Source organism: Antechinus flavipes, chromosome 1, assembly GCF_016432865.1.
Source record: "Antechinus flavipes isolate AdamAnt ecotype Samford, QLD, Australia chromosome 1, AdamAnt_v2, whole genome shotgun sequence".
Lineage (NCBI taxonomy): Eukaryota > Metazoa > Chordata > Mammalia > Dasyuromorphia > Dasyuridae > Antechinus > Antechinus flavipes.
The window spans coordinates 572386364-572401106 of NC_067398.1; the positions used below are offsets into that span (position 1 = coordinate 572386364).

The 14743-nt window shown below is 35.1% G+C and overlaps 1 protein-coding gene across 2 annotated transcripts in view; it reads left to right on the forward strand.

Moving 5' to 3' along the window:
- Positions 1–716: 716 nt before the first annotated feature.
- RIPK2 (receptor interacting serine/threonine kinase 2) overlaps positions 717–14743 on the forward strand; it is a 46727-nt gene continuing 32700 nt past the window's right edge. For both annotated transcript variants that reach the window (XM_051970807.1, XM_051970808.1), the window contains exons 1-3: positions 717–1569; positions 6994–7147; positions 9839–9994. In XM_051970807.1, the coding sequence (XP_051826767.1) occupies positions 1391–1569; positions 6994–7147; positions 9839–9994 (489 nt within the window). In that variant the 5' untranslated portion in view covers positions 717–1390. The remainder of the gene's footprint in view (positions 1570–6993; positions 7148–9838; positions 9995–14743) is intronic.

Consider the following 14743-nt stretch of genomic DNA (forward strand, 5'->3'; position numbering starts at 1 on the left):
AATAAAAAAAAAAAAAAGATCTGAGGGGAAGAATTAAAAGGGTAAAATAACTTTATAATTTATTATATTGTGATAAATTTCTTTCCCCGCAGCTTCTTCGCATTGATGGAGCAATGAGAAAGACTTAGTCTAGGGCAAACAATATCTCATTCCTGGAACAAAGACTTTATTATCTTACAATAAGTGGGGAAGAAAAAGAAAAAGAGGAGGAGAGGGAAGGAACGAAGTAAGGAAAGAAGGGAGGAAGGGAGAGAGGGAAGTAGGGAGGGAGGAAGGGAGGCAGGAAAAGAGGGAGGGAAGAAGAGACGATGGGAGGGAGTTTATTATTAAAGAATCTTCCAAAAACAATGTTTTCCTTGTTTCTCACCAAGGTCTTCCAAGGAGTTCAGCAGTCACTTTCTCCCCTAACTGCTCCATCCAGTCCCTCCATTTCAAAGTTTGCTTTCCATTTTGGCAATTCCCAAGCTGTACGTGCAGATTGGGGGAAAAAAAAAAAAAAAAAAGAACTCTACTTCCAGTGGAAGAACCTGCTGGCCAAGCGGAAAATAACTGGCCGGCCACATTTAGGGGTTTTCCCAAAGAGAACGGGTGGCTTTTCCCGAAGGAGAGAATAGAAGAAAAAATAAAAGAGGAGTTTCCCAATCGATCGCTTGGCTACTTTAAGATTCGAGTAGCATCTGGACGATCCCTGCTTAGGAGGAGGCCTCTTGCAAAGGTGGAGACCTGGAGGTTCACTTCCGACAAAAGGAGAGCTGGAAGGGAGGATGAGGTAGCAGAACCACTTGGAGAGAGAGATTGAATGTTCCTGAGCGGGAGGAGCAGGGAGGGGAAGGAATGAAAGACTGAGCTGAGCCATAGGCTGCTGCGCGTCTTCGCTCACGCGCGGATTCTGGGCTAGGGAGGTTTTTAAACTGCTGACGTAGAGTGGCAAGCTTGGGAAGGGAAGTGCAACTCCAGCCAGACCCAGGCAGTGTTCGAGAAGAGTTCTTCAATATCTTCCAAGGGTAGGCATGTAGGAGGATAGGGAGAAAAAGCATACATCGAGATCGAAACAACGTTGGTAGGAGTTTACTCTCATTTTCCGGGGGATACTTTCGGGACTGCGGGCGGTTCGAAGCACAGCAGACTGTTTGCAGGCGGGGAGAAGGAACTTTGTTTTTCCGAAGTGGTAAAGGGGAGGGAGCCAGTCCCCTTACTGCTGCTCTACGGAGGAGAAGGAGAAATACCAATGCCTGGACTCCCGCAGGGAGAGGTGGAAGAGAACGAAGCGGGAGAGTAGTAGCCGCTGCCAACCCGGAACCGTCTCTCCAGAAACAACAGCCCGTCGCTGGAAGAATTGGGACCGCCTCCTCCTTCTCCCACTCCAGACTGAGTGGTCTAGGTTAGGAATATGAACGGAGATAGCCTAGCCATCTCTAGCTCATTACCCACCATCCCTTATCAAAAGCTCGCCGACCTGCGGTTCCTGAGCAGGGGGGCATCAGGCACCGTATCCTCAGCACGCCATTCTGACTGGCGCGTTCAGGTAGCAGTGAAGCACCTGCATTTCCAGACCCCGCCGCAGGAAAGGTAATGATTCCCACCGTCTCGGTCCTTCCTCTGAGTCCACTGTACATGCTTCTCCACAACCGAAAGATGCACAACCCTACTCCGTGCCTTCTCTACGCTCTCCCGTGGCTCGGGAGGTGGCCGAGCTTCACGCGTGCAGCACATAATCACCTACCCAGGTGATTGCTTCCCTCCGTACCTGGGCTGCTTTGTGATTTGGAGTAGAAGCAGGTGGGAGTGGGATATGGGTGAAATTTAATCTTCGATCTTGTACCCCCTTGTCCAGAGTAAAATCAGATTTCTACCTATCTCCTAAATCCCAAATCCAACATCATTGTCCCGCCATTATTAAATGCACCTCCCTTTTCTTGGGCTTTGTGTTTGGCCTTTATAAATATATCTTTTTGTTTTTAATAATTGGAAAGGCTCGGTAAGGTTTTTGTTTTGTTTTTGGTGATTGTGGATCTTGTCTTTAAGAATTTAAATACCATAGCCTTTAGACTGGAGCTATTTCTCCCACTGGAATTGAGGTCACTGTTTGTAGGAGAAATTGGCTGTTAACTGTATTGTGTGGTCACTGTTGGAGGACTCTGCTTGTTTTGGATTCTGGCGGATTTAAAGGAAATGACTACAGTTTGGGGAAACTCAACTTTCGATTTCAATTCAAGGGCTATTAACCCAATCTTTCAATTCTGTTTATGCCAACTGTAGACGTTGACCTAGTCTGTATGTATCTTGTAATTTAACCGTACCCTGCAGTCATTTTGCAATGGTCTCACATTCTTGGCGGAAGAATTTTCTCTTCTCACAGAATCATAGAAGGCTAGAGTTATGAGAAACTTAAGAGGATATCCAAGCCAACCATTCACTTAATTTTACAGTAGTGAAAAGTGAGACCCAGGGAAATTAAGTGATTTGGAAAACTCAGGATTTTTGTTTTGGTTTTTGGTTTTTTTTTTTTTTATTTTAGGCTTGAGGGACCTTTCTACTACAAATGTTTATAGATTTGTAATATTAAACTACAACATAGTGAAAGATGTGGGATGTTTTCTCTTTAAATAACCCTTAAAATATTGCTCAGCATCTACCAAGCCCTATCTTTCAAGATCTCTTCTGTTTGCTGCACTCTTCACCTCCTAATCTTACCTCATCTTCAACTATTAACATCTAAAAATGAGAAGTAGCCAATAATTGAGGGTTGGGTGTAGACCACTAGGCAAGTTACAGTATTAGGTGCTTGGGCATATCTGGAGATTGCTTCCTCTCCCTTGTACACTACTTGATGCTGTGTAGGATTTGATATTTGTTCACTCTTGCCCATTTTATTTTCCAGGAGCTGATATTAGGACTTTTAAACTGACTCTGAGTAGTTGTTGATAAGGGTGGATATATTTTGAGCTTCCCTATGTAAATATTTATGGACTCTGATTTTTGATAGGTAAATCTAATTCTGCCTGAATAGAAGTAATGGGAATTTGAATATTATTTAATAGTTATGAGGTGACTTATACTCAATTATACTCATCAATTGATGAATTGAGAGGCATTGTGGGGTAATGGATAAAGTGAAATAGACACCGGGTTTAAATCCTATCTTGAACATGACCTACTGTGATCCCAAGGGAAAAAGAGTTACAGTTTCTTCATCTGTAAAGTGGAGATAACATTTGCACTCTTTGCTTCACTAAATTGTAAGGTGAGTGCTTTGCGCCTTAACATGCTACATAAATGTGAACTGTGGCTCAAAGAAAAAGTCTGTGAAAGAAGGTATGAAAGTAGTGTTATCCTATATAGTAAAGTAAGTCTCTAAGTGACTTACAGCAAATATGTGGTGACACAGGCATTCCAATGGAGTCCTTATAATTCAAAGTTTGGTACTTGATCCGTTACAATACTTCATCACTCCTCACCTTCTAAAAGAATTTATCAATACTAGTGAATCAAACTCCCCTCAAGCCCACTCCTACTTTTCACCATGGATTCTCTTCTCCCACTTGTTACCAAAGTCTGACTTTGGAATGTTTTCATTCTAGTCTTTAAGAAAGCAATATTTACTTAGGCTAAACATAGGGCTGAGCAGGCCATTGACTCTAGGTTTCTTTCCTCACCTAATAAAATGAGGATAATAATATTCTTGCCTCTTAGCCAATGATCATTTTTGGGACCCAAAATAAGAAAACATGGTCTAAAGAAAGAATCTGTCTTCAGTAGAAAGAATAGTGATTGTGGAATCAGAGGACCTAGCTTCACTCTTGCCTTACCTTAGACATGAAATGTGTGGCAGAGCAAGTCACTTAGCTTCTATGGTACTCTGTTCCCTCATCTATAAAATGAAGGGGCTGAACTAAATGGCCTCTGACATCCCTTTCACTTCTGATACATCATTCTTTTGTAAAACCTCACATTTATTTTCTTGACAGTCCTAGAACCAATTCTGGAAGTCTGAGATATCTAGGAAAAGTGGCTATGAGAACTCATCTATGATTTTGTCTTTTGTGATCATGGGGTCAAAAGAGTTCTGGGGGGGAGGTATTATTTCAAAGACAGATGATATTGTACAATTTTTATCTTCCATCCAATTAACATTGGATAGAATCTATGCATAGATCCTCCTCCTCTAGAAAAGACAAAAGGGGAAAGAAAAATAAAAAGAAAAACAGAAAATCAGAATAGATTCTTGGTGCCCTATGGACAATTGATTTTTCATTTTCCAAGTATATGTTTTAACAGTATGTAAGTAAAATCTGATGGGCTTATTATTTCTTACAATCTGAACTGCTGAAGTTAATTAAAATCACTAAAAAAATTTACCCATTATTCTTCTAAAACTTGACAAAGAACATTGTTCCCATATGCCATCTTTCCCCACTCATTTATTTGCCAAACAAGAATTCTCATCTCACCTTTGGTAAAAGTAAATGATCAGAGTAGAACAGGGATGATTTCCTCTTTGCTGGTCACTGTGCTAGGTATTGTTTGAATCCCAAATGAAAATTTAGCCTCAAGACAATAGTCTAATGTTATGACTTCTTGCCCAGAAGTCTACAGTTCTCCCTTCTTATCTCTTGCTTTTGGGCAGTGAAATTATCTCATAAATGTTGTCTTACCTACCTCTACTTCTTGAATCAATTCAGATCATGGCAAGTCTGAATATCTAACCTGGAACCTCTCTAGCTATCCTTAGTCAGGAAATGCCTGGGAGTTGAAGCGGCTTAAATCGACTCATCTTTACTCTGAAACCAACTCCTCCTCCTGACTTTCTTGTGTTTCATTTAATGACAGTGCCATTCTCTTAGTCACTTAGATTTGAAACTTTGGAATCATCTTTGACTCCTTCTGAACATTTGCTATTCCCAGTCTCGAGTCAATTGCTCTATCCTGTGTGATTCTTCAGTGTTAATTCAATCTTCCTCTCCTTTTCTTTGCTACTACTGCTCCATCCCCAGTTCAGTCCCTTCCCTGTATATTCCCTAAACGATTTCTTCCAGTCTCTCTCTAAGGTCCTAATTTTAACTTGCATCATTCTCTGTATTAATCTTCCAAAAGCAGACCTCTAATTATGTTGTTCCCCCTCTCAGAAACTCTTGTCATTTCCCAAATTGTTTACCAAATAAAATTAATATTTTTAATCTTGATATCCAAAGCTCTCCAGTATTAGGCCTTTGTCTCTTCATCTCCTATTTTTTCCCTTGATATGTATACCTAACAGGACTATTTGTCAAAAAGCCCAACAATTTCCTTTTATTATTTTTTTCTTCTTTCAAGAGGAAACATACATAATAGTTAGTTGAATTAAGAGGCAGTAAGAGTAGTTACCCCTGGCAGCTACTTGAATGTCTGACCCTGAACAAGGTTAAGTCTTTCAATCTGCTAAATGATGCTTTTACACCCAAGAAGGGGTCTGTCTGAAATGTTAAAGGGAGTTTAGCAATGAAGTCACAGCTCTAGATCCTATAAACCTTTTCTTTGTTTTTCCTATCTGCCCTCTCCCAGCACTATGTCCTATCTTCCAAAATCCTGCTAGTTTTTCTAGGACAAACACATTGAGTATGCAACCTGGAATCATTGTACTTTTCAGTTCTGCCACTTACTTCTTGTATAACCTTGGACAAATGACTAGATCTCTCTGGGACTCAGTTGGCTCATTTGTATGACAAAAGGGGTGGATTAGATAGCCTCTAATGACCCTTTTTGGAATAGGAATAGAGAGACTTTGAATTCAAATTCTAGTGTACCATGAACTGTGTGACCTTAAGCAAGTCACTCTCTAGGCCTCAGTTTCCTTATTTGTAAAAGGAGAGGTTTAGACTTGATGATCTCCAAGATTGCTTCTAGCTACAACAATATATAAATCTATAGAACTTTCAACTTTGTACTGTAAGAGTTTTTTCCCTTTTTTCCTTCTTTACTAGGTTATAAACTCCTTTACAGAACATTATACCATTTTTGAAAAATCACTCACAGTACAAATAGCATAGTGCCTTTCATATAGTACCATTCACTAAATCCTTGTTAGAGAATTTTGTTCATTACAGAATAGGAAAATCTTTGTTCAATTTAAATAGACACAAAAAGGAAAATTTGCCAAATTGTTGTCTTGCCTGACTCTATTTCTTGAACTATCTCAGATCAGGGCAAGGCTGAGTGTCTGATCTGGAATATTTCTATTGTCTATTTTTTGTGTCAGTGTTCTTTACTCAAGCCCCCAATAAAATGTGGTCTGGCAGAGCTTTAAAACCTTAGATAGTTTATCTATTCTGATTTTGCAAATGTACAAAATTCTAATAAAATCTGAGGATTTGATATCAGGAGAGTTCAAGATACAGAAAGCCAAAGTAATGGACCTGGAATGTTTTTGACATATAGGGAACTCTAAGTTGAGGAAATTCTCTCTAGCAGTGAAGGCAGGTTGATAATTTCTTTGCAATTTATAGTCTTAAAAAGTTGCTGATGTTGACCTGTTCAGGGTCAGACATTTAAGTAGCTCTAGAGATAGGACAGGAAGTCTGGTCTTGCTGGCATTAAGTTCTTCAATCTGATGATTTCATATTACAGGCAAATAACAATATTTTTCAGTTATTTATTCATTTTTCTGTGTTTACTAGTTATAGTTCACTCACTAAACTGATTCTAATTTAGAAGTTTTCCAAACACATTTTCCTAACACATCTTTTCTCTTGTCAAACTAAAGCTTTATATTCATAGTAGTTCCTTACATTGTTACTATTCAGATGGTTTCCCTAATTTATTTTAGTCCCATGACAGTCCTGTGCAGTGCAGTACATAGCTATTGCCTCATTTTCAAAATGAAGAAACTAAAATCGAGCATTTAAGCAATATGCCCAAGTCACATAATTAGTTATTAAATTCAAGGCTGGCTAATGGAAGTGCCACAACTATTCATTTTCCAGTACTTATAAGAAATTATGCATTTTCTTCTTCTAGTGAAATAAGTGATATCTTAAGAGAAGCCAAGATTTTACACAAAGCAAGATTTAGTTATATCCTTCCAATTTTGGGAATTTGCTATGAGCCTGAGTTCTTGGGAATAGTCACTGAATACATGAACAATGGATCACTCAATGAGCTCCTGCACAGGGTAAGAACAGCAAATTTTCTATAATCATTGCTTTCTCTTCGTTTTGTATTGTCAATGTGGTGCTTAGAGTGACTCCTGTTTGTTCATTTTAGTTGGGGAAGTAAAAATTAAAGCAAATGAAAACAAGAATAATCAAAGCCTTCAATGGTAGAGCTTTCATTATTGGCAGTATGTATGTGGTTAATGTTGCTATTCAGAAAAGTGAAAACACTATTATTGGGTGAGAGAGAAACAAAAATATTATTTTTAGGAGGGCTTTCTCTAGTGCATTACCTTTAGAACACTTGTTTCTTATACTTAGCTGTATTCACTCTGCTGAGATCTGATAGGGGAGGAATAGAAATAGGTGGAAATGCAAGCAACACCCAGCTAGAGGTTTACTATAGGGATATGGAGTCAATTATTACATTTTCATTGTGAGTACTATACCTCAGAAATCAGCAAATGCTACCATTTGGGCTTGATTTATTTTCTTGTTGATTGTCCAGACTTAAGAAAGTGTTAATGCAGATTAAACTTAAAAGCATTAAAATATATAATTATAATATTTAAAATATATATTAAATATATATCAATATATAAATATATTACATAATTATGTTACTCTGTTAACATATAAATGCATTTAAATATAAAATACTTGAAAGTATCTAATTTAAAAGTATTTCATATATTTTTGGAGAATGATTGTTAATCATTTATCAATACCCTACAGCTAATAACTCTCATCTATAAACTTTGCAGCTCATTCCTCATTGTCAAAACTAATTTTATCATAAGAGAAATTAGGATTAAAAGTATAGCAACTCCTATTCCTATAATTCTGACTCAACCACTTTAATCAATGTATGTGAGATAAATTCAACAGATAATTGCTTTTTCAGTCTATCTAGAATTTACTTTTTTTAATTTAAAGAAATATTTAATTTATCCTTTTACTGATTTTTATGATTTTACTTTAAGACAGTTCTTAAGCTGAAGCCCTTGAATGTGTTTAATTGTTTGAATAATCTAATAGATATATTTCAATATTAGTTTCATTTGCAGTTATATATATTTTATTTTATATATTCAAAAACAATTTGAGAAGGACTCTATGTCATCAAAGAAATTGAGAACCTCTGCTCTAAGTAAAAAATATAAACTTCCATTTGGGCTTCTAAAACCCTTTTCCATTTGGCTCCAACATATATCTCTATCCAATTGTATATTAGTACTATTTGGAAAATTAGAATTTAAAACTTTCAAGATTTTAAAAATCAGAAGAAATTAAGCTATACAAGGCTCAAATGACCTTTAACAAATCATATTTTGTTAGATATTCAGGCAAAGAACAGTGACACTGAAATCTGCCAAGATGGATGCTTACTTATCTGGGCTTGAGTCTTGTCTATTTGTTGGTTCATTATCCTCTAAAAAAATATTGTGAATCAACACTATGTGCTGTATGATAGTACATGACTCTCCCTCTTACACTTGAAGAGCCAAAGAAACTGTCCTTTTTTCTGTTCTTTACATATGACATTCCATGCCTGAAATCTCTCTCCCTTTGCCCCCAGCTTTTGGAATTCCTCTTATCATTATAAGAAACCTTTCTTCATCCTAACTCCAGTGCCTGACCTTTCAAACTAAGTTACATTTTAAATAACTTTGTATTTATTCTTTTTCTATTTATTCAATATATACTCACATACATACAAGCTCTCTTAGCATTATGTTATGCTCCTTAAGATCAAGGATCATATGCATTTTTATTTTTGTAGCTCCAGAGCATGGTGCTTAATAAATGCTTACTGATTGATTGCAGCCATTTTAGTTCAAGACAGTATAGACTTAAATTATGCATTGTTTTCCAATTCTGTTATCTCCTGAAGAATATTAAAAAGTGCAAGGAGATCCCTTCATCATAATGAAATAAAATAAAATAGTTAAAAATAAATATTTTTTCATGAGCTGCTGGGCTGCTACACTACTTTAATGCTTATGGTCTATTAAAGAGTTATAAGGAATGATTCATTCTTGAATTTTTTTTTAACTGCCTCATTTTATTAATGTTTTGCCTCTTGAAAAGCCACCCTATTTCTTTCATGGTCTGAAGTGTGCCTTTCAATGGATTGAAAGGTCATTTGAAAAAATGGTTACCTAATAATTACTCATATTTATTTTGTACTTTAAAGTTCACAAAACACCTTTTTTATAGCAATGATATAGATAGATAGAGGTAAATAGTTTGTAGGAGTGTGCTGGGAAATGTTTAATAACCAGCTCTGTCCTCATAATCCATTTTTAAATTTAATTTACATTATTAACATTTTTCTACATGTTCTTAACCCTACAGTCTTACAATCTTAAATCTACAATCAGCCAACAATAAATGAAACTCTGATTTGTAGCCCTTAATGATTTCCAAGATATAAATGTTGACACTTATTTAATAATTAGCTCCAGCTCCTCAATTGATTTACTTCCATCATCCCCACCTCTTCCTTCATACACTTATGCCCTTTTTCTCCCAAAGATACAGGAACTGAAATACTCAGAAATTAAGGTTTGACTACAAAAATTGTCAATTTAAAAAAAAATTAACTCAGCACCTGACAATTAAGTTTTCTTTCCTAACATTTTTAAAGATTTCAAGTGTAAAACAATGCTATTTGGTTACCATATGGTTATTTTATTATTTTAATAAAGAAAAATGACTATCCTGACATTGCTTGGGCTTTGAGATTTCGAATTCTACATGAAATTGCATTGGGAGTAAATTATCTTCACAATATGAACCCACCACTGCTGCATCATGACTTGAAGACTCAAAACATCTTATTGGATAATGAATTTCATGTTAAGGTAAATACAGAATTTTTTTACTTCTATCTCAATTCTAGAGTATGCTATACTAAAGGGTTCTGTAGTTTATAATTAAGCTAGTTACCTTGATATAAACTCAAAGGTGATATTTCCTGAACTCATAGGAAACATAAGTACTTCTAAATTAGTTACAAATAGCATTGAGTGCACATTCAACATTTGAAGTTTTTTTGTTTTTTTGTATTTTTTTTTAAACATAGACTTGAAGCTTGAGAGTTGGAAGGGACCCAGAGATCAACTGGTCTAAACCCTAAACCAAAGTCAAATTTTCTCTTCAGTAATTCTATCAAGTAATTATCTGGCCTCTGTCAGAATCTTTAGGGAACAGAAACCCACTACATTACATCAATTTCCTTCCCTCTCCTCAAAATAGCCCATTCTAATTTTGGACTGCCTGTGTTGGCAAGTTTTTCTTTAATGTTAGCTGAATTTATTTCCGTATAATTTGAATTGATTCAAAACCTACAAATTTAACAAATATGTAACAAGCATTTACTGTTTGCAGAGCACTCTACTGTGCCCTGATAGAAGTTCATAGTTTACATAAGATGAGATCTTTGCCCTCAGGGAGTTTACAGTCTAGTAGAAGAATATTATTACTTCATTAAGTCTTTGTGTGTGTGTGTGTGTGTGTGTGTGTGTGTGTGTGTGTGTGTGTATTCCTTCAAGCAAATACAGATTATAACCCACCCACACCCTTTATATTTATACTGTTATTGTTTATATCTTCCCATAAGTCCTCCCACAGGAGATCTGCCTGTCTTGCCTGAGGCCTTCCTCTAATTGTCTTGACTTTGCATATATACTCGTGCTTATATATGTTATCTATAATAATCTCATTGAATATCTACAGTCAGCCTACCTTCTTTCTGCTCTTACATTGATCTGTCCTCCTACAGCTTCTCACAATTTGTCATTGGTTGATATTGAAGATCTTTTGTGCCTGCCTTGGTCATATTCAGAACTTTTGCAACTTACCAAAAATCTGCTAAAACTTGCACTACATTAAGAACCCAAGTCAACTCTTTACCATGAGGAGCCATCTAAGTGGAGTTTTGGTGAAAGTTGTTGAGTTTATTCCTGTAAATATTCTTCTGAGGAAGTAAACATTAGTCAGCCCCAAAAGGCCTATAAAATTCCAGATTCCAAAGCTTGTAAAGTTAATAATTAGCTTTATTATGATATTATCATATCATTAATGATTTTCATTTTGGTTTCTATCTATAACTGTCAGTGATTTTCAACTAACAATTATTCTATTGCATAATTATAGCAATTTCTTAAATATAATTAAGATACCCAACTAAATTAAACCTGATTAAAATAGTTATAATTTTAAATAATTTACTAGCTACAGAAATAACAGTATATAGCCTATAAATGGTATACAATATGCATTTAAAATACATTTCTTAAATACTGCCTTTGTCTTGTTTATAGTATGAGTCCACAGTATGTTTTCTCGTTCACAAAGGCAGTAATACATATATGTGTGTATGTTATATATGTTATGTCTAGGCATATGCATGTATATATGTGTACATATACATAATATGCATGTACTTCCACATATGAATCAGAGATAATTAGAGTATCATATTCTGTTTCATTCTTACATTTTAAGACTTGGAATCCTCCTCATTTTGTTTTGTTGAAGATTTATAGAAATGTTTTCACAAATAATACAGCCATGAAAAAATACTTTATTTGTCAGATAGAAAATAACTTTTTAACCTGTATCTGTAAATATTCAACATTTTAAAAAATATTATATCAAGTTTTCATTGATTTCCTTATGGTCAAACCTGAAGTGGGGAATGAGGAATTCTGAAGAATGAAAGAAAGAGAGAGAGTCAGAGACAGACAGACAAATACCGTAGAAACTCAGCAATTATCATTCATCTAAATCAGAAGTTTTTAGCCTGAGTTCTACAGATCTTTAAAAGGTCCACAGAGATAGATGGATAAATTTCAGGGGATACATGAACTTCTTTTTTTAAAAATATTGATAAATCCATTACAATAAAATTTATTTTGCAAGTCTATATATTTTATTTTATTCATTAAAATATTATTCTTATAAAAGAATCCATATGTGTCGAAAGACAAAGCAATGCATAACACAAAATAATTAAGAACCTCTGTCACTGAAAACAGCCAGTCAAAAATTGGACATTAAGAATCTGGTATTAAAAGAAATGCCTTTCTTCCATGTATTGTTTCACTGCATTTTCTGTAGTAACCTTATTGTTGTAAATATCAATTATGCAGTGATATAAATTGAAAATGAAAAAATAAATTCAAGTAAAACATAGAGAAAATGAAGAAAAAATGGTTTATAAAAAAATTAAGTGAAGAAGTAGGTTTCCTGAAACTTATTCTTCCTCATTGTGACAGGCTGAAAAAATCTGAGTGCCAAGTACTTATGACACTTGCTATTTTCAAGAGTAATTATTTCATAGTGAAATATAATTTGAAGCTATAAGTTTTGGTATCAAACATGTACATGAAAATTCCAGAGACTCAGTAGAAAATGTTGGACCATAAATCATGGGATTTAAATTTAATTGCTGTCTTTCCACTGACCTTGAACAATTAATTTAACTTCTCGGTACCTCAGTTTCCTCATTTACAAATAGAAGTGAGTTAGATGAAGTGATTCCTATGATCTGTTCTAGCTCTCAATCTTTAACCTATGGATTAAAAAAAATTGTTAGTTACTAATTTAAACCAGGGGAAAATCAGTTGGTGCATAGTTGGTTTTCTAAGTTTGTATAGAATATACCTGGATTTCATCAAGGTGTTTGACAAAGCTCATGCTATACTTTTGGGCTATATGGAAAGATGGGTGCTAGATGATTGAATCACTAAACATTTTAGGATGATTAGAGACAATATGATTTGGGCAAAAGTAAATTGGACTTAGAATCATGAGAAACCTATAGCAAATCCTAACTCACAAGCTTATTAGCATAGGCAAATTCTTAAACTTTTCTGAGCTTCAGTTATCTCATCTTTATAAAAAGAGTCATAATATTTGTCATTTTAAAAATTATTTGTCAACTCTTAGTTTTTTACAATACTTAGCTAAAAGAGAGATTCATTTATTATTGGAAATCCTTTAAATTGAATCTTCCAAGAAGTTTTGCATCCCTTCCTCAGTTATCCAAATTCCACATTTCACTCTTACCTTTAAGACCAATCACTTTTAAAACTGGACCTGCTAGAAACATGCTTACCATAATGCATACTGAGTGATACTGCCACATTATAGGATTCATGCACAGCATTCTAAGAAATTAAGAAGAATTTTTCAAAGAATTTCCCCGCAATTAATTTAGAGTAGAATATTCTAAAACTAATACTTAAAGAATTAATATATAACTGTATAAAAAATATTTTTTTAATTTATTACATGAAAGGGAAGCCACAATAAACAGAAGTCTATGTAAAAGAGATTTCCTCATTTTAGTTAATGACAAGCTCAGCATGAGCCTGCTCTCTAATATAACTGTCAACAAAGCAAATCTCAATGTCCTTGGATACTTAAAAGTTCTGTGATTTTGTCCCTTTGTATTCTCTGTGCTAACATAGATCATAAACCCAATATAAGTTACTAGATGGTTTTTAAGAGTTGATGTGATCAGAAAGCTCTTCCCCAGAGCCAACATGATGATAAACCTCCCCAAACTTAGGCTGATACTCAGGTAACAGACCATTAATAAGACCATATTCAAATGCTTTCTATCCCTATAGAACCTCCTAGAACTTGTCCATAGGCATGTCTTTATAGAATCCAAATTTACCTTTATATGTCACCATGAGATACTAAAATAGGAGACTAGACTTCAGTGGAAGTGTTTCATTAGATTTCAGTAATATAAAAGTCAAGAAAATATAATATAAAAAATCAAGATAACTTTGAATTCTGCAGCTAACCAGGTGTCGTTGACTGGAGAGGCACAATGCCTTTTATGAGGGTAAAGATGATTCCATTGTGCCAGCTTAGTGGTATAATGGATAGAGTGCTGAGCCTGGAGTCAGAAAGACTCATTGTCCTGAATTCAAATCTAGCCTCAGACACTTGTGAGATACAGGGCAAGAAATTCAACCTTTTTCACCTCAGTTCTTTAACTTTAAAATTAGATGGGAAGAAAATGATAAATTCCTCCAGTATCTTTGCCAAGAAAACCCAAACGAGGTCATAAACAATTGGGCACTCTGTACTAATCATCACATTGGAATATTATTATGTTCAGTTCTGAGCATTGCATTTTAAGAGTATCTGCCAGGATGTCAGGGACTCAAAGCCAAATAATAGAGTTAAAGTACATGAGTAGTGTTAGCCTGTAAATGAAAATATTGGGGTGAGCTGTGGTCACTTTCTTAAAATGTTTAAGTGGTATTGTGAAAGAAAGAAGGCAGTAATAAGGAAAGACTCTAATATTGAGAGCTGTCTAAAAATGGAATAAGCTGGCTCATCAACCAGTCAGTTCTGGGCAGTAACATTGTTTTAAAGTCAACCTTGACTCATCTCAGAAAACATTTATTAACTGTTTACTGTATACAAATTGCTTTTTTGAAGGGAAAGATTAGAATGTGTCCTGTTTAATTCTGGAGGGAAGACTAGGAGCAATGGAGAAAGATGCAAAAAAGCGCATTTAGGCTTGATGATGATTCCTAAATATTAGAGCTGTTCACTATCTGAAGAGGTCTTTGTATCCTGCT